At 53.0% G+C, this 20,403-nt stretch overlaps 8 protein-coding genes across 8 annotated transcripts in view; 3 read left to right on the top strand and 5 right to left on the bottom strand.

Annotated features, from left to right (window-relative positions):
- The window catches only part of CCM_00879 (uncharacterized protein), a gene marked incomplete at both ends in the record, with an annotated part of 1,456 nt that extends 693 nt beyond the window's left edge, over positions 1-763 (top strand). The window contains one exon of the mRNA XM_006666038.1: positions 214-763. Coding sequence (XP_006666101.1) covers positions 214-763 — 550 coding nt within the window. The remainder of the gene's footprint in view (positions 1-213) is intronic.
- A 593-nt stretch (positions 764-1,356) lies between these two features.
- On the bottom strand, positions 1,357-2,960 carry CCM_00878 (cAMP receptor-like protein, putative; the record flags this gene model as incomplete). Its single annotated transcript, XM_006666037.1, has 4 exons — positions 1,357-2,106; positions 2,181-2,360; positions 2,413-2,614; positions 2,677-2,960. 4 exons carry the CDS (start codon positions 2,958-2,960, stop codon positions 1,357-1,359), a joined length of 1,416 nt encoding a protein of 471 aa, XP_006666100.1.
- A 2,268-nt stretch (positions 2,961-5,228) lies between these two features.
- On the bottom strand, positions 5,229-7,463 carry CCM_00877 (MFS transporter; the record flags this gene model as incomplete). The annotated part of the gene is made up of 5 exons (XM_006666036.1): positions 5,229-6,360; positions 6,466-6,674; positions 6,751-6,795; positions 6,908-7,137; positions 7,406-7,463. 5 exons carry the CDS (start codon positions 7,461-7,463, stop codon positions 5,229-5,231), a joined length of 1,674 nt encoding a protein of 557 aa, XP_006666099.1.
- Positions 7,464-9,278: 1,815 nt separating this feature from the next.
- On the bottom strand, positions 9,279-11,511 carry CCM_00876 (metallopeptidase MepB; the record flags this gene model as incomplete). The annotated part of the gene is made up of 3 exons (XM_006666035.1): positions 9,279-9,546; positions 9,611-10,716; positions 10,780-11,511. The coding sequence occupies 3 exons, from the start codon at positions 11,509-11,511 to the stop codon at positions 9,279-9,281; spliced, it is 2,106 nt and encodes a 701-aa protein (XP_006666098.1).
- Positions 11,512-12,755: 1,244 nt separating this feature from the next.
- On the bottom strand, positions 12,756-13,399 carry CCM_00875 (myosin regulatory light chain cdc4; the record flags this gene model as incomplete). Its single annotated transcript, XM_006666034.1, has 3 exons — positions 12,756-12,784; positions 12,846-13,079; positions 13,219-13,399. 3 exons carry the CDS (start codon positions 13,397-13,399, stop codon positions 12,756-12,758), a joined length of 444 nt encoding a protein of 147 aa, XP_006666097.1.
- A 984-nt stretch (positions 13,400-14,383) lies between these two features.
- CCM_00874 (S-adenosylmethionine-dependent methyltransferase, putative) lies at positions 14,384-15,348 on the bottom strand (the record flags this gene model as incomplete). Its single annotated transcript, XM_006666033.1, has 2 exons — positions 14,384-15,278; positions 15,335-15,348. 2 exons carry the CDS (start codon positions 15,346-15,348, stop codon positions 14,384-14,386), a joined length of 909 nt encoding a protein of 302 aa, XP_006666096.1.
- A 1,008-nt stretch (positions 15,349-16,356) lies between these two features.
- On the top strand, positions 16,357-16,883 carry CCM_00873 (NAD(P)-binding domain; the record flags this gene model as incomplete). Its single annotated transcript, XM_006666032.1, has 2 exons — positions 16,357-16,450; positions 16,516-16,883. 2 exons carry the CDS (start codon positions 16,357-16,359, stop codon positions 16,881-16,883), a joined length of 462 nt encoding a protein of 153 aa, XP_006666095.1.
- Positions 16,884-17,465: 582 nt separating this feature from the next.
- Positions 17,466-20,088, top strand: CCM_00872 (chromosome segregation protein BIR1, putative; the record flags this gene model as incomplete). The annotated part of the gene is made up of 4 exons (XM_006666031.1): positions 17,466-17,603; positions 17,665-17,958; positions 18,021-18,130; positions 18,186-20,088. The coding sequence occupies 4 exons, from the start codon at positions 17,466-17,468 to the stop codon at positions 20,086-20,088; spliced, it is 2,445 nt and encodes an 814-aa protein (XP_006666094.1).
- Between the last annotated feature and the right edge of the window lie 315 nt (positions 20,089-20,403).

Below are 20,403 nucleotides of genomic sequence, written 5' to 3'. Positions count from 1 at the left end.
GCTCCTCGTCTTTCTGCTCGGGTGCCTGCCCGTGGCCGCGCTCTGGGGGCTGTCGGGCTCGTTGTCGCTGCTGCTCGCGCCAGCGCCGGTGGGCGCGTCGCCGGCCGCGCTCGGCACCATCATGACGGGGCCGTGGATCGTGCCGGCCGTCATCGCCGCCTCGCTGGCGCTGTACCGCGGCGTGCACCTGCAGTTTACGCAGCTGGCCAACAGCCTCGTCGTGTGCGGCGGGTCGTCGCTCGCGCTCGTCGGCATCCTGTCCCTGGGCCTGGGCGTCAGCAACTTCATGGGGGGGCCGCCGCCGCCGTCGCCCGCGTCGCACCCGGACGACGCGCTCTTCTCCCCGGACGGCGCGCGCCAGCTGAGCTTTGCGCTCGTCTCGTTCCAGCTCGCCATCCTCGCCGCGGGCACCACGGTCCTCGACGCGGCCACCCGCCCGAGCCTCGCCCGCTCCGCCTCCTTCACCTCCTCCAACATGGTCATTGCCCTGCGCAGCATCGGCGACATGCACACGGGCGTCATTGTTCTCCGCAACCTTGCCGCTGGCGTCTTTGTCCTGGCCATTCCCGTCGCTGTCGCGCACCCGGGCGGGCTGAAGGCTGTTGCCCTCGGCCTCGGCGTCGCCCAGATCGTCATCTCCGCTGTCATTGTCACGGCGCGCTGCTACTTTGACGAGTCCATCTGGCGTGCTGACGGCAAAGTCATGGGCTTGGTTGACCTGAGCAGCTTGAAGCGCTCCGCCAGCTTCTTTGAGACAGACTAAAGCGACTACAATACCCAGTCTCCTTTTGCCACTGTCCTCGAAACTTTGACTGCTCAGTGGGGAAACACCTTTCTCTTGCTGTTCGCTGTTGCCAATCTGTTTTGTGGTGGACTTGCAAGATGTTGTCCGCTTTACCTCGAGAGTTTCTTCGCATCCCGCACTCCTTACACATCCTTTTCTTTTGTTCCCGCCCTCCTTTTACGATGTCACCATGTGCAATGTGCACACGTTACGCTCCTTGGATGATTTTATGAAGTGCGATACCCACGCTTACACTCGTTTTATGACGCGCACGACCGATATCCTCGAGTTCTACTCATGTTACAGTGCCGAAAGGGCCAGATTTGTTGTATTTCTTTGCAAGCAGAATGTATACTAGTTCAACTTCAGATTTGACATGCAGCGATGCATGCTTCTGTAGCGTCCATGTACTATAAGAAACTTTTCAAGCACCCGGGCAATGCATTCAATGACGCTCTTGTTATATTCAGACTAATAATTCATTATGTGTGTGCAAGGCCGTATAATATTCAGTTACATCGTATCCGCTATTCAAACAAACGCTCGTACGTATCTATCCTTCTCTCTTTCTCTCATGCCACTGGAGGCGTGCTCGTGCCCTGCGACTTGGACCGCCGCTGCAGCTCGATATCACTACTAATCGTTCTGGAATCTCCGTCTCCTAAGTCAGTCTCGCTATGGCTGTCATAACGCCTGGGATCACCATGCCCATAACTAGCCCTCGCAGTGGTGCGCTGGGCGCTGTCCTGGTGGAACCTGTCAATTGCCTCGGTCGCGGCCGCGGAAGCTGCCGTGTTTCGACGATGTCGCTGAAGAACATTCCAGCTCGTCACAAAAAAGATGATACAGTTCCATAGTCCTTGGAGAGGAAGCACAGCCGCCGTAGCCACGTGGAACTCGTATGGTGACTGGCCATCGATCCAGCCATGGATGCGGTTCATACTGCTCGGGATCCAGGTGACAAGAACACTAATCGCAAACAGGAAGCTGGTTCTCAGGTATGCCCGCTTGACAGGATCGGCCACAGTAAACCGTCGGGCTGCTGACGCCATGGACGACTTGACTCTCTGCATCAGCGGAGGCCGTGGTTCGCGTGGCCTTCGGCTCGGCGATTCGACGGAAGAGAAGTATTGGACAAGCCCAGAGGGAGCCTCTGTTGGCGAGTGCTCAAACACACTCTGCACGGGAATCTGCGTGTTGATCTCCGCCGGCTTTGGTCGTGGCAACGATGTTGGGCATGATCGAGGTTCGCCAGCAGTCGATGTGACCTGCACCTCGGTCACAACAGTCGCGTAGCTCCCCGTATTCTCATCATTGCGTGGCTACAACCATTAGCTTTGACATCGGCGCTGTGGTGCCATGAACAGTCTTGTGTCATGATCATTTCAGTACTCACCATTTCAACAGCTGGATCTCTGCTAGAGGCTGTTAAACTACGAAGCCTGTCCCTCGACCGAAAGACATGGTAGCCAACCAAGGCGTAGCAGAGCAGAGAGCCGGCAATGCAAATCCAGATGAGCATGTAGTATGTGTAGATTCGAATGTCATCCCACTGTCTGTCGACCCAGCACCAGATCTACAGGGCATCGAATCAGTACGGGTCAGCGCAGGCCCAGAGCAAGACTTACCGTCGCCTCGCCATATATCGGGCCTTTGGCAGCGTTTTTCGTGAGCAGCAACGTGAGGGCGATGACGAAGGGTCCACCATAGCATACGAGGCAATACACCCACCACCATCGGGCAAAGGAATCAGGCGTGGCACGAAAGTAAAAGACGAGCAAGACGTTGACGGCCATTGCCAGGGACCACCAAGGGTCAGACTGCATGAACCTAGATAAAGGGGTCAGCATGGCCGTGATGTGTTTTTTCACACAAGACTATTGACGACTTACATCTCGAAAAGAAAGCTCTGCGCTTTGCACAATGTTGAGCCTGTGCCTTTTCTGAGTCCGTCAAAGGCAATGATGGTAGCCACGCTCGCTCCAGCATTCGACACGCTCGCAAAGACGATGAATGTGTTTTGGACATTGCGTACTTTGGGGAAAAAAGCGTAGACAATGAAGACGAGCATCACCGCGACCAAGCTGATGCAGCCTCCTATGCGCTCCAGCTTGATCAGCAAGCGGACCTCATCCGGTCCAAACTGCTCCGGTGCAGACATAGGTCCCTTGCCCATATCGGCGACTTGAGTGCAGGTAGAGAGTTGGTTTTTGGTTGCGTGACGGGCAAATGGTGTTTCTTTAGAGCGCGCTTTTGCTGCGTGGCAAGTAGATTCGTGCCCTCTTTTTGTCTCTTGCAAAAGGTGACAGCGTCGTGGCAGCGAGGCAGCTTATACGCATCAGTCTCAGCCCGATTTCGATTTTCAGCTCTCCTTTCCAGCGCGGTAACACACCGCCACAAGGCTCCCTCTTTTGTGGTGTGAAGATACTTGGCAGCTTCAGGTACGAACCCGTGTCTGGCGACGAGGCCACAGCCGCGTTGAAGCGAAAGAGTGATGGCGGTGATGAGGTTGGGGGGAGACCGAGGCCGAGGCGGGAATGAGATGTCGGTGTCGAGTCAACGGGCAGGTGAAGCAGGATGGAAGGAAAGGGAAAGGGGAAGCATGTCCACTTGATCCGGAAAACAAGATGAGAAGAAATAGAAGAGCGGCGATGCTTTGTATGTCCCTGATGTCCCTGTCCGTCCGACTCGAGCATGCCGAGTCCCTTTTCCTGCTGCCTGGCGCAACGACGAGGTCGACGACGGTGCGACGATGGGGGCCGCGTCTTGCGAGCAACAAGACAAAGAATACCTCCAAGTGTCTGTTTTCCTTTCTGCAGGGGAGTGGAATTGAGGGGAAGAGAGACAAAAAAAAAATAAGCTGCCGATGCAAAAGTACTGGACTATTGATTTTCCCGCGCAGCAGTTCCTCTTGCTCGTGCTCGTGTGACCGAGACTAACGAAATTCTGGTGTATCCCACCCCGTCCGTTGTCCTTGTATTGTGTCGACGAATTTTCCTCTCATTCGCGACTGCATCTGGCCGTGATGGACGAGGTCGGTGTGTGCCGGCAAGGAGAAGGAGAGGAGGGGAAAGCAAGACTGACTGACTGGGAGCTGGCTGCGAGGTAGGGACGGCTCGGTTGGATGCTGGATGTATGTGCCTGGTGACTGGAGGGGACCCAACCCCGGCCAAGGCGGCTGCTTCTAAAAACAGAAAGCAAGCAAACGATGAATAAAACACAAATCATGGATAAATGCTTTCATCTGCGCCGTGGCGCCCGATCAATGTGAAAGAGAAGTGCCTGCAGGAGGGTCTGTGTTGGGGCAGAAACGCCCCCGCCAATGCCAATGGGCGCGGCCCTGAGTTGGATGTGGCGCGCCCGCGTCCTCTCTCATCAATGCAAAGCCTTGATAATGAAATCGTATGCAATTCTAATTTACACTAACTTGTACAAGTACAAATTACGCTGTATTCTTGGCCCTTGCCCGTGCCTCTCGCTACTGCTGCCTGCTGTGGCCCCATGCTTCTCTTGTCTGTCCAACACCAACTACACGGCCTCGGTACCACCAAGTAATACATGGCAACGAATAGAACCGTTACGCCACATACGGGCGGGATACGGTACCAACAGGGTCATACCAAGCACACTATTGATTTCCGTACCTGCAAGAACCTATCTAACTAGCTTCCCCTCTAGTTAGCATCCTTCAACCACCCACTGCTTTCTCTCCAGTCTCTCCCGCCTCTTACAACAAGCCATCATTTACAGGAATTACCTTTTGTCTAATTTGTACGTACGGCTGTGTGCTACGTCACGTCTCATAACACGTCTCCCATCCTCGGCAACACATCTCCTCATCCCCACGAGGGACAGCCCGTGTTCTCTTTGAGCCTTTGTTCTTGTTAGGCGCGCCTTGCAAGCACACTGATATCTTCAGCGCCCCTCACAAACATCCATGCAACCATATACTATGGGGCCGATACGGCATCACAAGATTCGTCACATTAGTTCATCTCAACGGCCGCAACGAGTCTCAAAGACAAGGGAATCGGGAACCGCGTCGCCGCCCAGGGCGGGTCAACAGCGGTGTGGTCCCGACGCACATCGAGTTCACTATTGTCAACGAGGGCTGGCTCCAATCAAATGCCGCAAGCCGCTCCAGTCGACGAAAGAAAAGGGTACAAAGCGGTAAGTTGTAACCTGCACTCTTGACAGGACATGATGCCATAGCCCCAGCAGTTACAGTTGAGACACTTGCTGAGCTCCCGAATGAGACCAAAACGGAAAAGAATAAAGTCCAAAATGTATAGTCCCAACACAAGTAAATCCTAACCCTAATCTTCATACACATAGACTGGCAGCAAAACCTGCATTCGCCCAATATTCATCCTCCCAATGCAATCCGCGAAACCATGTAGTAATAAATCCAGAAATCACTCAAATGGCCCCCATCAACCCCAGTCTAAAGAGTATAGATAAAGTCTGGTCTGTTATCACCCAGAGCCTCAATCTCCGCCTGCGACTTACCTTCGACAAGGTAATCGCGCTCACCTGCCAGACGCTTTTTGTTCTCTCGGCTGAGCAGCGTTTGGAAGAGCAGACTGCCGCCAAACATGGCAATCACGAGGTAGCCGATAATCGTCGCATGCCCCGCAAAGAACCGCGGGCCTGCAAAGTAAACGTTGCTGCTGACGACACCGTTGAGGTTACCCCAGCCAATAACCAGGCCGAGAACGACACCACGCTTGTAAACACCCTCGACGTTGTTGGCAACCCAGGCAATCGTAAGCGACACCGAAGGGTAGATGCCAAGAGCGCCAAGGAACGTTCCGATATACTGCACAACGGGCTTGGTGGAAGCAATCATCATAATAAAACCAACCGTTCCGACCGAAGCACATCCCATGTTGAAAATACCACGTCTGTTGACCCTGTCAGACCAGAAGCCAATGACAATAGTCATAACGGCGGCCAGGACGTATGGCGGGACACTGAGAAGTTGGTTTTTAATGATGTCATTCTTTGGTACCAGCTTCATGCCCTGAATGATGGTAGGCAGGAAGAGACTGAAAGCGTACAGAGGCATAAGAGGTCCCATGTAGATGAGCATTCCGCAGTATGTCTTCCAGTCCTTGAGTGCGGAAATGAGGAACGATGTCTTGAAGCTCTCATCGTGAGCCGAAGACTGCTTGTCTTCCTCCAAGCGGCGCACGACACGAACGCGGTCTTCTGGCGTCAAAAACTTGGCCTCGGAGGGAAAGTCCTGAACTATGAAGAACGAGGCCAGTGCAACCAGCACTGTGATGCCGCCTTCAATGATGAAGATCCACGACCAGCCAGGGCGGCCGCCGATGCCGTTCATGTTCTGAATGGCAGCAGCCAAGAGGCCGCCAAACGAGCCGGAAATGGCGGCGGCGGAGAAGAAGACGGCGGCACGCACGCCAAACTCGCTGCGTTTATACCAGCACGACAGGTAATAGTTGATGCCGGGGAACAGTCCAGACTCTGTCATGCCGAGGAACCATCGGGCGGCCATTAGCTCCGACCAGTTGCGCACAAAGCCCATGCCAATCATGGTCAAGCCCCAGAGTACCCTGTGCACCGTGTGTCCGTGGTCAGCCAAGAATTCTCGGGCGCAGCCCGCAGGCCATGTGGCACAGACTCGGGCGGGCATAAACGTGGTCTCGAGTGTCACTCACATGATGATAGGAAGAAAAATGGACGGCCGCAGACGCTTGAGGAGGATATTACAGATGGGCTCGAAGAGGGCGTACGACACAAAAAAGATCGTGAGCGTCGCATTGTACTTTGACGTCGAGTGCACCCCAATATCTTGCTCGAGATGTGCGATTTTTGCATTGCCAATATTAGTGCGGTCCAGAAAGGCAATCAGATACAACAGGGAGAGCTGAAATGCAGAGTTAGCATTGGGCGAGCACAGGTCAAAATGCCACCAAGAGGCGTGCTGTCGCGTTATGACGTACCCACGGCATCAGCTTCAAATCGAGCTTCCAAAGTAGTTTGCGCTCCTGAGAAACGTCGCGTAAGTTAGTATGCGATGTTCACTTTTCGCGCCACTGGTATAGCGAAAGTGTGCCGCGTGCGATGGGGGGAATGCACACAGCATCCAGGCAAACATACAATCTTGGCGCGCTCTTCAGCGGAGAGTCCAGCATCAAGATCATCAAGACCCCGACTGATTTCTGTTTGGGAGTCATTTGTATTCTCTGGATTGCTGGACTTTTCCATCTTGTCCTCGTCGGTGAGGCCCATTGCTGTCTTGGTGGCGGGTGGCGGCGGGTGGCCCGAAGAATACGGGGGTGGGAGACGGATTTGGTGATATGGCGTCGCTAGAGCCTTGGGAGCTAGGGCTGGTCCAAACGGACAATGTTGCCGCTGGGCACCTTGAGCAGCAGCAACAAGATTGAGGGGCGTCGGATAACGGCAGCTAGACAGACAAGTGTCTTTTCTCAGAAGAAGGCCGAGGAGCAGGAAAGAGAGTGTGATGAGGGAGCGGAAACCAGGAGGGGGATGAGGGATGCTTTACATAGAAACCACCAGGCTGATCCCGGGAACTGGTTATTCTTTATGCTCCACCGGCAAGGAAGTCGGGACAAAAAGGTTAGGTGTGGCTCTCACGCCAGAGGCCAGTGCAGGCGGGAAAAGGCAGCAAAGCTCTCTCGAGAGTCAAGGCCATTGTACTCGCGTACCCAGCTTGTTGCGAGGCTAGGTAGTTATCCAGCGACCCTTGTACCCCAGGCGGGCGGAATATGGGACCGCCCATCCATCACCACAGCCAGGGGGGGTGGACGATCCCCCGATATAGGCTTCACCGTGGTGCTGACTCTGGCATGAGCCAACGTGGGACAGGAAAATGCGCACCCGTCGGTGGAGAGGTGTGGGCTGCCTTTTTGCGCCACCAGCAATGCCATTGCTCAGTCAACTTCGACTTTGAACCACTCAATCAGAGTCACGGCGGTCTCCGTTACCAATCCATCTTGTCGGCGATTCGTGTCAATGCCTTTAACTACCCCACGGCTAAAGACGACTAAAAGTCCAGTCTTGTGGAGGCCAACAAGCGAACTAACCCCAACCCAGCACAGAAACTCGTGGAGTGATGAGTGATGCGACGCAACAAGCTACTGCGCTGTAACAAGATAGAGCCTCCTCCCACATGGCGTCAGCGATTTGGTTTTTTGTCATACCCGACGCAGAGCGACCGGTCGGCCGGCAGCTAGTAAAGCAGGGTGCTTGCTGCAAAAGCAAAGGGCTCTCCCGACGTGGCAGCCGATGCTGGTATTGCGGCGTCGCGGTGGAATTCTTTCTTCTCGCGTTTGAAGGTGATACAAAGACTGCGTGATTTCCACAACCGGTTTGCGCTAATTTTAACGCTGGTTTCTTTTGTTTCTGGTGACGAGGAGTCGAGGAGTCGAGGACTGGGGGGGACCTAGTCGTCGGCGGCGACTTGCAGGCCATGTCTCCGTGGGCCGTGTTTTCTTATTAGACTGGTATTTCAATTCTCTGGACAACTCTGGGTGATGGAGGGAAACAGTCTCAGTTCGAGGCCCATTCTTCGCCAGTGTGTGGGTGCCCGGCAAGTGCGTCAATTTGAAATTTAGCTCGAACGGCAGGGATACAGTGTCGTTTCGAACAACGCCATCGTACCTAATTATATTCGACAAGGCGGCCAGCCGTATCGAGGGGAACCAATAGCGTCGGAGTTATTATCCTCGCCTAGAAAGAGTATCACTCGTTTTGGTAACACCGCACAGCATCAATTCGCGGAAATAATAATAGATTGGAAGAGGGCAACTTTCCTTGTCCACTTGTACGCCACGTTTCTTCCTTCCATTGGGGGCCAGTCTCCAGCCAAACGGTGAGGCCGCTTGCACGAGTTGCACGGCACTGCAATCGGGCAAGGCATCCCCGAGTTGATTGTTTGTCAGATATCATAACAGGTCTCATATAAAGAGGTGGACCTTGGATTTGGAGGGGGGGGTGTTGGAAGTGGGATGGAGCAGAAGGGAAAAGCCCGCCGCCGACCCAACGTTTGTTTGGCGGGCCGGAGCGCAGAGCGCCAAAAATCACCAAAATCAGACAAGGCTGGATCAATACACGTCTGGAAAGCAAACAAATGCGGGCCAGATGGAAAACAAGCTTGCCAGGCGATAAAGAAGCCTAGGCATAAAACTGCAGTAGTTATTTCCTGTAATCCGGATATTTCCTTGTCCACCATCCGCGCAGACAAGTACAACACGAGGCGGGCCGTAGCATTGAGCCGAGAGTCACACAGGACACTTCAATGCAGAGTTTTCGGAGAAAGAGTTGTCTCTGGGTATAGGTGGACCAAGTTGTCGGGCTGATGATTTGATCTGATTACGAATTCGAGCTGCTGTAACCAGCCAACAGCACCAGGGTCAAAAGCTTACTAACAGAGCAGCATTTGTTATTCTATTTTAATTGGTCTTTTACTGCTTGAGCCGCTATATACCTTGCCCGAACACGAAATTTATCACGGTAGACCAAGGTCTTTGTAAAAGTTCTCCGGATTCGGCTCTCGGCCGAGGAATTCACGAAGCATCACGTTCTCATCCATGCTACCACCGCGCTCCAGCACAAGCTTGCGATATCGGCGACCGGCCTCGCCATCCATGGGGTTCTCTTTAAAGGCAGTGTAAAACATGTCGGTCGAAAAAACTTTGGAGTAGAGGTAGCCATAGTATCCAGCATCGTAGCCACCGACAAAGTGGCCGATAGTGGCATGCTTCTGGCCCCACTCCCTGTGAATCAGACAGATCCTGTTAGTCCTGATCTTGTGTCTCGGATGCCTTTTTTTAGACTTACATTCCGTAACCGACTTCTTCAGGTCCCTTGACACCGGAAATTTCGGCGCGCAGTTGGTTCCACAAGCGGGCGCAATTCAGCTGCTTCACCGCCTCATGCGAGTCTGGGCTGTGAACTGTCAAGTCGAAGGTCCCGATAAGGATCTGGAAGAGAGTTCCCATCGCTTCGTTGAGATGTTTCGTCTTTACCAACTTGTCGACCAGGTCCTTGGAGATCTTCTCTCCAGACTTCCAGTGAGATGAGAGTCCCTGCAGAACGTCTGGCGTCCAGCACCAATTCTCCAGCATTTGAGAAGGCGCCTCGACAAAGTCCCACATGACGGCTGTGCCATGGCAGTATGAGGTCTTAGTTTTACCGACGAGATCGTGAATGCCATGACCCAGCTCATGGAAGAGGGTAACGGCTTCGCTGTGCTTGAGCAGCGCCGGGCGACCCTGGGACGGGCGGCTAAAGTTGCAAACGAGAGCAGTGCAGGGATAATTTCTTGTCCCGTCTGCCTTGACATAACCGGGACCGAGGCTGAAGTTGGCGTTGTGGCCGTACTTGTTGGGACGCGGGTGAAGGTCAAGCAGCAGGTAGCCGACAAATTCGCCACCAGAGGCGTCGTCGTTCCAGACGCTGATAACTACCACTTCGTCGTGCCAGACAATGTCCTTTGCGTTTCCGGTAGGGCTAAGGCGGGCCTTGGCAGCTTCATCCAGCTCAACAAAATGCAGGCCAAGAATCTTTTCGAAAATCTCAAGCATGCCAGCAAAAGTCTTCCACATAGGGAAGTACTCAGCCACCTCGTTCTCATCAAGGCTATACTCCTTTTCCTTGAGAATTCGTGAGTAGTAGCTGGTGTCCCAAGCGTAAATTTCGCCATCAAATTCGAGGCCACGCTCAGCATAATCTTGTTTCTTTAGCTCGCGGAGAACATCAAGTTCTTTCTTGCCTCCATCGCCAACGCGAGTTCGAATATCGGCCAGAAAAGCCTTGACCTTCTCAGAGTCCTTAGCCATCTTGGCAGAAATCGTGATATCTGCGTGATCTTTATACCCAGCTTGTCTGGCAGTTTCGTCGCGCAATTCGATGATTTTCTGAAAGATTGGGACGTTTTGGTTCACCTAGGCACATGTCAGCTACTTCCACCCTGCGCACGCGTCTGGCGAGCCACAAGAGCTTCTCACCTTGTTGGCCTCGGCGATGAAATAGTCGCGACGAGTAGTCTCATTCTTGGCATATTTGAAGAGGGGAGTGGAGGTCGTATATTTAAAGTCAGCTTTGACCTTGCCTTCATTCTCCCCGGTCCCCTTTTCAAGCTCATCCACGTCAATATCCGTCTTAGGAATGCCCTCAAGCTGCTCCGGGGTGAACCAGACGCCGCCCATCTCGTTGTTATGATTGTTCTGAGACTCGAGGCACAGACGACTTAGCTCGAGCTGCTGCTCTTTGAAGTGGTCACGCTCGGGGCCAGGAGGGAGAAGGAGTCCCTTGGTGACATACTGGATGTACTCTTTTTCCAATATGGTGGCAAATTCGGTGTCGAGGTTAGCCGAGGCCCTATTGTTGTAGATAGTTTTGACGCGCTGAAAGATATCATCGCGCATTCGCAGGTCGATCTCGACCTCTCGTATCTTGCCGTCCGCCTTCAGGGAAGCCTCGCGGACAGCAGCGTCGGGGTGAACATTTTGCAGGAAACAGACTCTAAAGTTCTCGCCAACAGTCTCGTCATCATTTACGAGTATGGGCTGCAGGGTGTTTTGAAAGGTGGCCGTCTCGGGGGTTGTAGCTGCGACCACATTGTCAATGGCAGCTCTCTTCGTTGCAACAATCTTGTCAATCGTGGCACCGATCTCCTCGGGAGTAAAGCTAAACATTGGGGGCCGCTGCGGCGGGTTCGCAAACTTTTCGGAAGCCATGGTGCTGACAAAATGCTGAGCTGGTGGCCTCTGGATTTTCAATGGTATCTTACGCAGCTGCTGGGCCAGAGAACCGAGGCGGAAGATGTAGCGCGGGGGAGCCAGTGTGACGGCGAGAAGAAGAACGAGGCACGAGATGAGGAGCAGACGAGCCGGCTTTATTACGAAGTGGGCTGTCGACGTGGCACCACCTCGAATGCCTGGTCGGGAGGAAGGAGTTATGATGGCGGTAGTGGTAGCTCGCAGGTAAGCAGGGGACTAATTGGTGATTCGAGCGCGGGGACTGCCAACTTGGTCAATTGCGAGGGACCAGTCGACTCACGTCAAACGACAAGTGTGCAATGGAGCGGAGCAGAGGGCATATGGACTTTGGTAATGGAAACTCGGAATCGACGACGAGTGCGAAAGCGAATGGGGCGATGGGGATGGAGGGGCGGCTGGCGACCAATGCTGACGATGCAACAATACGAGAGAGGCAGGTGGTTTGAAGTTGGAGATGTGGTGTTGCGGGGCAGCACATAATTATTTACAGCAGGGTCCTTTGCTACCTAATTAAGTCGGGTGTTTGCGCGCAGTGCGAGGGCAGGTTGGCTACGGAGACCTGACTGTCTGGGCTGAATACTGGCTGGTGAGACAATTAGTACTAATTGAACTAGAAAACTATGTAGCAAAAATTGTGGTGGCTCAAATATCGAGCAGCTCTCTCGTGTCCTGTCTCGAGCTGTCGTTCAACGGCTCTCTCACTGGCTATAGACGACTTAGTAGACGCGGGTACTGCAGGCGGTCCAAGCCAGCACGGATATGGGCGGCACTACTTGGGTTTGCTGAGTGGCGCATGGCATCCCCTGCTCGGCTCGTCTGAACACAGACAGCTTCGTTTAATATAGTGGCAATATAGATGCACGACATCAGGCACCAGTTACAGATAACCATGCGCGTCAAGCCCGTTGCGGTTGTGGATGTCGTTGTGTCAATACGTAATATAAAGTCACTCTCCAAGACGAACCAGTCCATGGAAGAACTATCGTCTTTTTGGCGAAGAACAGAGCACCTAGCACAAAAAAATACATGCCAAGACACAATAGTAAACTCTCTCCGTATTGCGTCATCGTTGCTTCATAATCCCAATCAAGTTGCTTCCTATACCATGTCCCATAGTCAAACACGTAAGAAAAATTTCATCAACGCCGGTCCGTTTGTATGATGCGTTCTGGCTCGGGTCTTCGCGAGCGAAAGGTGCCCATTTAGTTGGCAAGGATCGTACGAACGAGATCTATGTGGCAGAGCCAGGTTAGCTAATGTCACCAGAGTCGGCGATGGACAGCAAGACATACCAGTGTAGTTGACCTGGCCAGAGCTGGTATCGACAGCCTTGAGCAGCTCGTCGACCTCATCCTCCGTCATCTTCTCGCCCAGGTTTGTCAGAATGTACTTGAGCTGACCGACGCCGATGAAGCCCGTCATATCCTTGTCAAAGACCTGGAAGCCGCGGCAGTACTCCTCAGGCTCGCCGGGATCGCGGAAGCCGCCGGGACGGTTGAGAACGCGCTGAAAGGACTCGAAATCGACTGCGGTTCTTGTTAGTGTTTGCTTCGTCACTCGGCCCAGACGCGATGGGCGCATGTCGCCAGACTCATCGCGACAACAATGCGACGGCTATTGCGACCCAATCCCGCACGAGCGCTCCATAGCAGCGCATCTACTTACACTCAGGGCCCAGGCCCTTTTGCAGGTCGTCAATCTCCGAAAGTGTCGGGTTCTGGCCGCAGGCGCGGAGCAGGTCGCCGAGGGAGTCGACAGTGCAGCGACCATTGCCGCGCTTGTCAAACAGGGCGAAAGCCTCCTTGTAGTTGGTGGAAGCCTGCGCGTCGAACTGGTTAGAAGCCATGGTGGTGGATGGGTGCAGAGAGCGCGAGCGTTGGTGTAGAAGAATAGCAGGGATGAAATGCAATTAGGGAGATGGGAGGGAACAGGCGAAAACAAGACGTGAGAATGTATTTCTTGCAACGATGCCACAACCTCTCCGGTGAACGGCGCGTGAAGGCTCTCCGTCAGCCAAAAAGAAAGGGCGTGCGTCGCTGGGCCGAACTGGCGAATCAGAGGCGCCAGAGGCCCGCGGGGTTGACCATTTGTTTACATTGGTGCTGGTGCTGGGGCAACTCACCATTGTTGACTTGGGACAGGGGCTGTGGGTATCTCTGTGTTGATGGTGTGGTCGGTCGGTCGGTTGCGTTTCGTGTCGATGAAATAAGCAAAAGCTTACGTCAAGCTGGTGAGACAAATGTTGTGTTCTTTCGATTCGGAATTTATCGAGTCGGCGGTATCTCGCAAAAAACAATGTTGTCAAGAACAGAAACCACAAGACCACGCTGGTCAGTTGAGAAAAAAGGGCTGGTTGCCTCCTGAGACTTCGCCTGCCCCACGCTCCAAGCCTGCAACGCCTCTCCTCCCGGCCATCACTCCTCCCCTGTCGGCACCCGTCTTTCTTTGTCTGGGCAACCAGCACGGAACAAGGCACGAGACAGGGCTTATCGTCTCAGGAACATCCTTGTACATGCATTTTCCGTCGATTTCGCCGCCCGCTTCTCGTTTGTCATTCGTCGATGGGACGAGCGGTGTGTGACCCTTTCTGCTGGTCCGCATCCAAGCTTATCAAAGAGTGTATTTCGAATCTACCAATATTGATCACAGGCTATGAATCTCGTTACTACCATGACTACAAATTACCATGACTGCACATCGACACAGGACCTCTCTTTGCTCCTTGGCAAAGGTCGCTATTAATGGCGAGTAGCGGCCAGTGCTAGCTACCCATGTCTATGTAATGCGACCACTTTCGAAACGCGCCTCCCCTCCTCACCAATGCCCTGGTTTATCTCCGCTTCGCCATGACAATATACGAGCCCCAGACCGTCTTTACCTTGGCATCCCGCCAGTTCTCGCCCATTTCCTTCCACGCCGGTTCCGACGCGACAATCTCGTCCATGAGCATGTCAACGATGTCGCCTTCTCCACCGTCTGCTCGGCTCCTGCGCTCCGGATGCGCCTCTTTCCAGCCAATATAACTGCTCGCCGTCCGTACGTAACTTTCAAAGCCGCCCAGAGTCGTCTCCTGCACCATCAACGCGTCTGCGATATCAACCTCGGTTGCCTCAGCGTCAACGTCATACAAAATCCGCTGGACCTTTTCCCATTGCTCCGCAGGTGGGACAACATCTGCAAGCAGTCTTCGCACCATACTCCGGCCTGGCTGCTCCCAATGGGGGGCCATGCTCTCGATACCCGGCGCGACGTCTTGCTCGCCGTAGCTAAATTTGTCAAAAATCACATTGGCCTTTCGATGGCCCAGTAACACATTGTCCTTGTAGCCCCAAAATGCCATCGAGCCTCCCGGTTTGGTCACGCGAGCAATCTCAGGCCATGCCTTGTCGTAGTCGAACCAATGCGCTGCCTGGCCCGACACTACCAGGTCCACGGACTCATCTGACAGAAAGGACAAATCTTCCGCCTGGGCTTTTCGGATTTCAATCTTACTGTCCGTTGTCATGCTCTTGGCTTGCGTGACCATTCCGAGGCTAGGGTCTGTCGCAATGGTTTTGCCAAACTTGGGGCTAAGCGCTCGGGAAATCAGTCCGTGGCCACAACCCAAATCCAATAGTGTACCGTTGGAGTTCTGGGCATTATGATAGTTGAGCACTGTCTTGAATAAGCTCGCGGGGTATGAAGGTCGGCTCGCAGCGTAGCCCGCTGCTGAAAAGGCTTTATTCCTGTAGCTTGGTCAGTGGGATTCCCTTGCCATTATGAACCGCAGGCGGTGACTCACGCAAACAAGGACATTATATCATTTCTTTCTACTTATTCCGAGAAGTATTCGATAGTAATTGCATTAGCGAGCTGATGACTTTTATACTTTTTGCTATTGGTCGTCGGTCCGAGCTAAATGCCGATTCGGCCGATGCTAACGTTAGTGTCCGTTCGATAATTGGTGCTTCCGGGTAGAGATGGGATTGAAGGTGTCGAGGGATTCGAACGTTTCTATCTTACATTACCCAAATATTCGGATTGTACATTGTTGAGCACTTTTGGCAGACGACGTCAGACATTAGTGGAAGTTTTTGTTTGTACCATTGCTAACAATGACGAAGCTCTGCCAGGCATTGGAGTTGCAAAACAACTCGGCAACAGTGGTCTACGAACGCGGTTGCACATTATAATATAACATACCTTTCATGGCTCACAGTCATCCCATCAGCCTTACTTTCAAAATTGTATTTATGCTAGTTATATGTGCTATCAGTGAAATGATTTGTTGGTTGATTTTTGTCAGTCTTGTTACTCATATGCTGATTACAAATGGGTGTCTGACGTCAACAGCGAGCACCAGCGCAAGGCCAATGGCGAACAGCCATGACTGCGAGGCGGATTCTTTTACAACTCACCATACATAGTTCTGCCATAACTAGTTATTATAGTCCGCGTCGTTTTTGGTGTGCTTTACTATACTTAGACGTAGTAGTCAGTTGCTGCCATTGTGACACCATCGGTAGTGTAAGAACTGGAGAGTGTGAAGAAGCACATTGTCACTGAATTCCTCATTTGACTAGTAAATTGAATCAAAGTTCGTCAGCCTACGACATGGTGGATGAGATGCGTTCGCCGGCTAGTTACGCCATCAGGTCAATTCGCTGGCGAAGGCGGGGCAGGCTGGTTTGCGGCACCCCGCCAAGCATAGCCGTAGCTCGGAGAACGCTCATAGCCGTCTGGACAATGATCTACTCTCCAGCATATATTTTATAGTCCAAATCTCCCCCTGCAAATACCAACGACACGATTTTCGCATTCAAGATGGCAACCGAGGCTACCGCGCGCAAGTTCTTCACTGCGCCGTCGTTTGCCGTGGTTGGCGCCAGCTCCAACCCGGCCAAGTTTGGCCACAAAGGTGAGTCGAGTCGCTACAAGGTATCATGGCGCTCTGGAATCTAAACTGATTGTTCCATATCCAAGTGCATGCGTGGTACCTGGAGCGCGACCTACAGGTCACTCCCATCAACCCCGCCTCCCCGTTCGTAACAGTCAATGGTAGCGACCACGCCACGGTGCCCAATGTTTCGGCCCTGGCCAACCCCAAAGAGACGGCCGTGTCCATCATCACGCATCCAGCCATCACAATTGGAGTTTTGAAGGAGGCCAAGACGGCTGGCGTCCCGTCCATCTGGCTGCAGCCGGGTACCTGGGATGACGAGGTGCTCAAGTTTGCGTTGGCTGAGGGCACATTTGAGGCTGTCGTCTACGGGGAGGGCGGCCGCGGTCATGATGGCTGGTGCGTTCTGGTCGATGGCGACAAGGCTTTGAAGGCTGCCGGAAAGCTGTAATGAACCTATTCATTATGGTTGGGTCTGTGGAGGAGAGCTACATTGACACTTGAGACCTACGTTCTGCTGCACGCGCTCTGGTGGAAACGAACTGCCCACAGTGACTGCGCTTGGAACTAGAAAAAGTGACCAAAAGTTCGCCGGCCGGGAATGGCAGAAACAAAAATTACCATAGATTACTTCGTAATAATGAAGTAGTTATTATTATAGGTTGGTTTGAATGTTTCAATGGCGAGGCGCTACACAGCTCGGTCGCCCCACTCTACTACAAAGTAAAGTAAACAAACGCGGTACCAAAATAGACAGAGGCTAGAATTCGCAACCAGCAAGCTTCAACGGCGCTCAATCTTTTTACATTTCTGGTGTTAGAAAAGATTTTTATTTACATATTCACCTCATTTATACCGAAGCGACCCTAGATCGAGGATATGGCACGTCGGTTTCTATAGATAGAAACCTCACCTCTACCGCCAATTACTTGCGACTGACCTTGTCGCGCTCCCGTTGCGCGATCCTCCCCCCACGGGTTCCTCTTCCCGCTTCGTCTCGCGCGCGAGTCTCTTCGCACCAATTCGTGACGCAATGGCCGATATCGAAAAATACTTTACCTACGATGGGCGACTCGCGTCTTTTCGTAAAACCACAAAGAAACGCGGGTCTACCGTTGGACGTGGCGCCAAACCACTCAACTGGCCACACAAACAAATCACACCTGCGAGTGTACGTGACCGGTCGCTGAATTTGCTACTAGATCCCAGTCAGCTAACAGATATGCTTGCAGCTTGCAAAAGCTGGATTCTACTTCAACCCGAGCCCCGACAATCCTGACAACTGCACATGTTTTCTCTGTCAGAAGGGTCTCGACGGCTGGGAAGCTGGCGATGATCCCTTGGTAGAACATGTGACGCATGCCTCCCACTGTGGCTGGGCCATTGTTAAAGCCATCGAAGCCGAGATTGAAGAATACTTCAAGCAGGACCCAACGCTACCTCGCATGGTCGAGGCCCGAGAAGCTACGTTTGGTACCAGATGGCCACACGAAGGCAAGAAGGGATGGCAGTGCAAAACGAAACAGGTAGGAATCCCCCAAATAAACAGAAGGAGCAGCTGATGATGCTAACTCGCCTCTTTCTCTAGCTTGTTGAGTCAGGATGGGTTTACACCCCAACTGACGAATCCGATGACATGGCAACATGCATGTATTGCCAACTTGCACTGGATGGCTGGGAACCCGAGGACAAGCCCTAGTAAGAAGAATCAACATGCCATTATCCCGTCACAATAATTGACAACCTGTTTTAGCGACGAGCATTATAAACGTTCCCCGAACTGCGCCTTCTTTTCACTCACGAGCGAACCCGAGCCATCACCGAAGCAGATTGGCCGTAGCAAGGCGACCAGAGGATCAAAGGTGTTCCGAGCGTCAACCCAATCAGTGCAGTCCGTTTTCACTACTGCTACAGAGACAAACGCTGTTGACGAAACTGCCGAGCCAGAAGATAGCATCCTCACCACTACGTCGATGGCCCAAGGCAAGAAACCTCGTGCGAAGAAGGCTACAGCTAAGGCTACAAAAGGAGGCCGAAAGAAGACTAAGAAGGAGACGACCCCTGTCGATGATGCAAGCGATGCTGAGGACGAGAGCGATATCATCAGCAGACCTCCCCCTCCCGCCAAATCAACACGCGGCCGAAAGCGAGGCAGCGTGGCTATCGACGATTCCATGATGAGCACAGCCAGTGCACCGGCGACCAAGAAACGAGCAGTCAAGACACGAGCCAGCGCGGCTGAATCATCTATGGCATCTGAGGACACAGCCGTGCCCGATGCCCCCACCCTTTCCAAGGCCAAGGGCGGTCGACAGTCCAAAACCCGCAAGCCATCTGCCACTATATCGATGGCAAACACATCTATTGTTTCGCTACGTGCTACGCCGGAAGCCTTTCCAGATGATGACGAAATCGAAAGACAGTTGGAGGCGGATCTTGAGCGTCAGCCTACCGACGAGGAGTTTGTATACGAATATCGACGTCCATCAACTCAACCGGAGACAAAGCCAGTAGAGGAAACGATAAAGAAGTCGGCCGCCTACAAAATGCTTGACCCTGAACCGTCAGAACCAGACGAGGCAGAGGTTGATGGCGAGCTGAAAGCCCTCCAACACGAGATGGAGGTGAATGAGCCCGAAAAGGAGCTAAAGGTTGCCAAGAAAGGCCGCAAGGCAGCTGGTACCCGAAAAGCTTCCAAGCAAACTAAAGCCAAAAAGACAAAAGAGCCATCTCCATTTCCATCTCCATTACCTCCTACGCCACCACCAGTCCAGTCCATCGAAATCGAAGTTGAAGAGCAAGATGAAGACAGTGTTATGAGCCCTGATACTGTAGTGAAGAATGCTGATTCTGTCGATTCAATGGCTGAGAAGCGCGGGAAAACGAAGAAGAGGAAATCATCCATGGCTTCTGAGGACTCTGTTGATATGATGACGTACGTGGAGCAAAACGAAACTCGCGTCAAACGTGGAAGTGTACTAGATGAGGAGGCGGAAGAATCGCCAGAGCCCTCACCGACACCGTCCCCAGGACCCAGCGCTCAGTTGACGAGCGAAGCACATGACGCCGCTGATTTGAACGATGATGATTTACTAGCAGCGGATGATGATATGAAAATTGCAGAAGACCCTATCGAGACTGCTACTTCGCCGATAGCACCGTGGGCGGCAGAAGCACCGTCTACACCTGGTCCAATGATATCACCGGCCGTTTCTGCGAGGCAAGCAGCACTGTCGCCGTCACAATCGCCTCAGTCGTCTGACGCAGAGAACCAGCCGCCATCTTCCAGGCCCAGCGCAACAACGAAGCGTGTCGCACTGGCACCACTTACTGCGACTCCTTCGCGCATGTCCCCTTCGAAGCGCAACGTCATTGCGGGGTTACAGAGTACGACACCATGGTCAGCAGCCAATCTGGATGTCGTCTTTGGCACTCCAAAGATAGGGACTGACAAGGAGAATGGTGTGGAACGGTTACTCAAGCAAGGCAAGGAATTGAGCAGCCCTGAAAAACAAATGACAGTTGAGGAGTGGATCCATTTCAACGCCGGAGAAGCTGAGAAGAAGCTCAAGCACGAATGTGAACGAATGGTTAGTCTGTTTGAGAGCGAGGGTACAAGAGCTATGAATGTGCTCGAAGGCTTGGCCGCTGAGTAAGGCCATGTACATGATGACGGGCAGGGCGTTTGGGTAAAGGATTTGTTTCTAGGCATTGACTGAGCGGGCATGGTTCTGCACACTGGGACACTCCTGTGTGACATTTTGGATTGTCTGGATACGCGTGCATTTACAAAGCTGGAGTAGAGGATATGGTAATAAGTACAGATACATTTCTGCCTTTGGTGGTATGATTAATGATGGTTTGTGATGTAGTGGGCGATAGCGTAATGCTAGCGACGTTGTGGCTTCCACTGGACTTGGGTCGCGTGCGTGACGTGATGGAAATGGTATGGAAGCGGCACATCTAACTAT

Source organism: Cordyceps militaris (assembly GCF_000225605.1).
Source record: "Cordyceps militaris CM01 unplaced genomic scaffold CCM_S00001, whole genome shotgun sequence".
Taxonomy (NCBI): Eukaryota; Fungi; Ascomycota; class Sordariomycetes; order Hypocreales; family Cordycipitaceae; genus Cordyceps; species Cordyceps militaris.
Note: the sequence above shows the minus strand (reverse complement) of the source record. Positions and strands in the feature narration are given on the sequence as shown.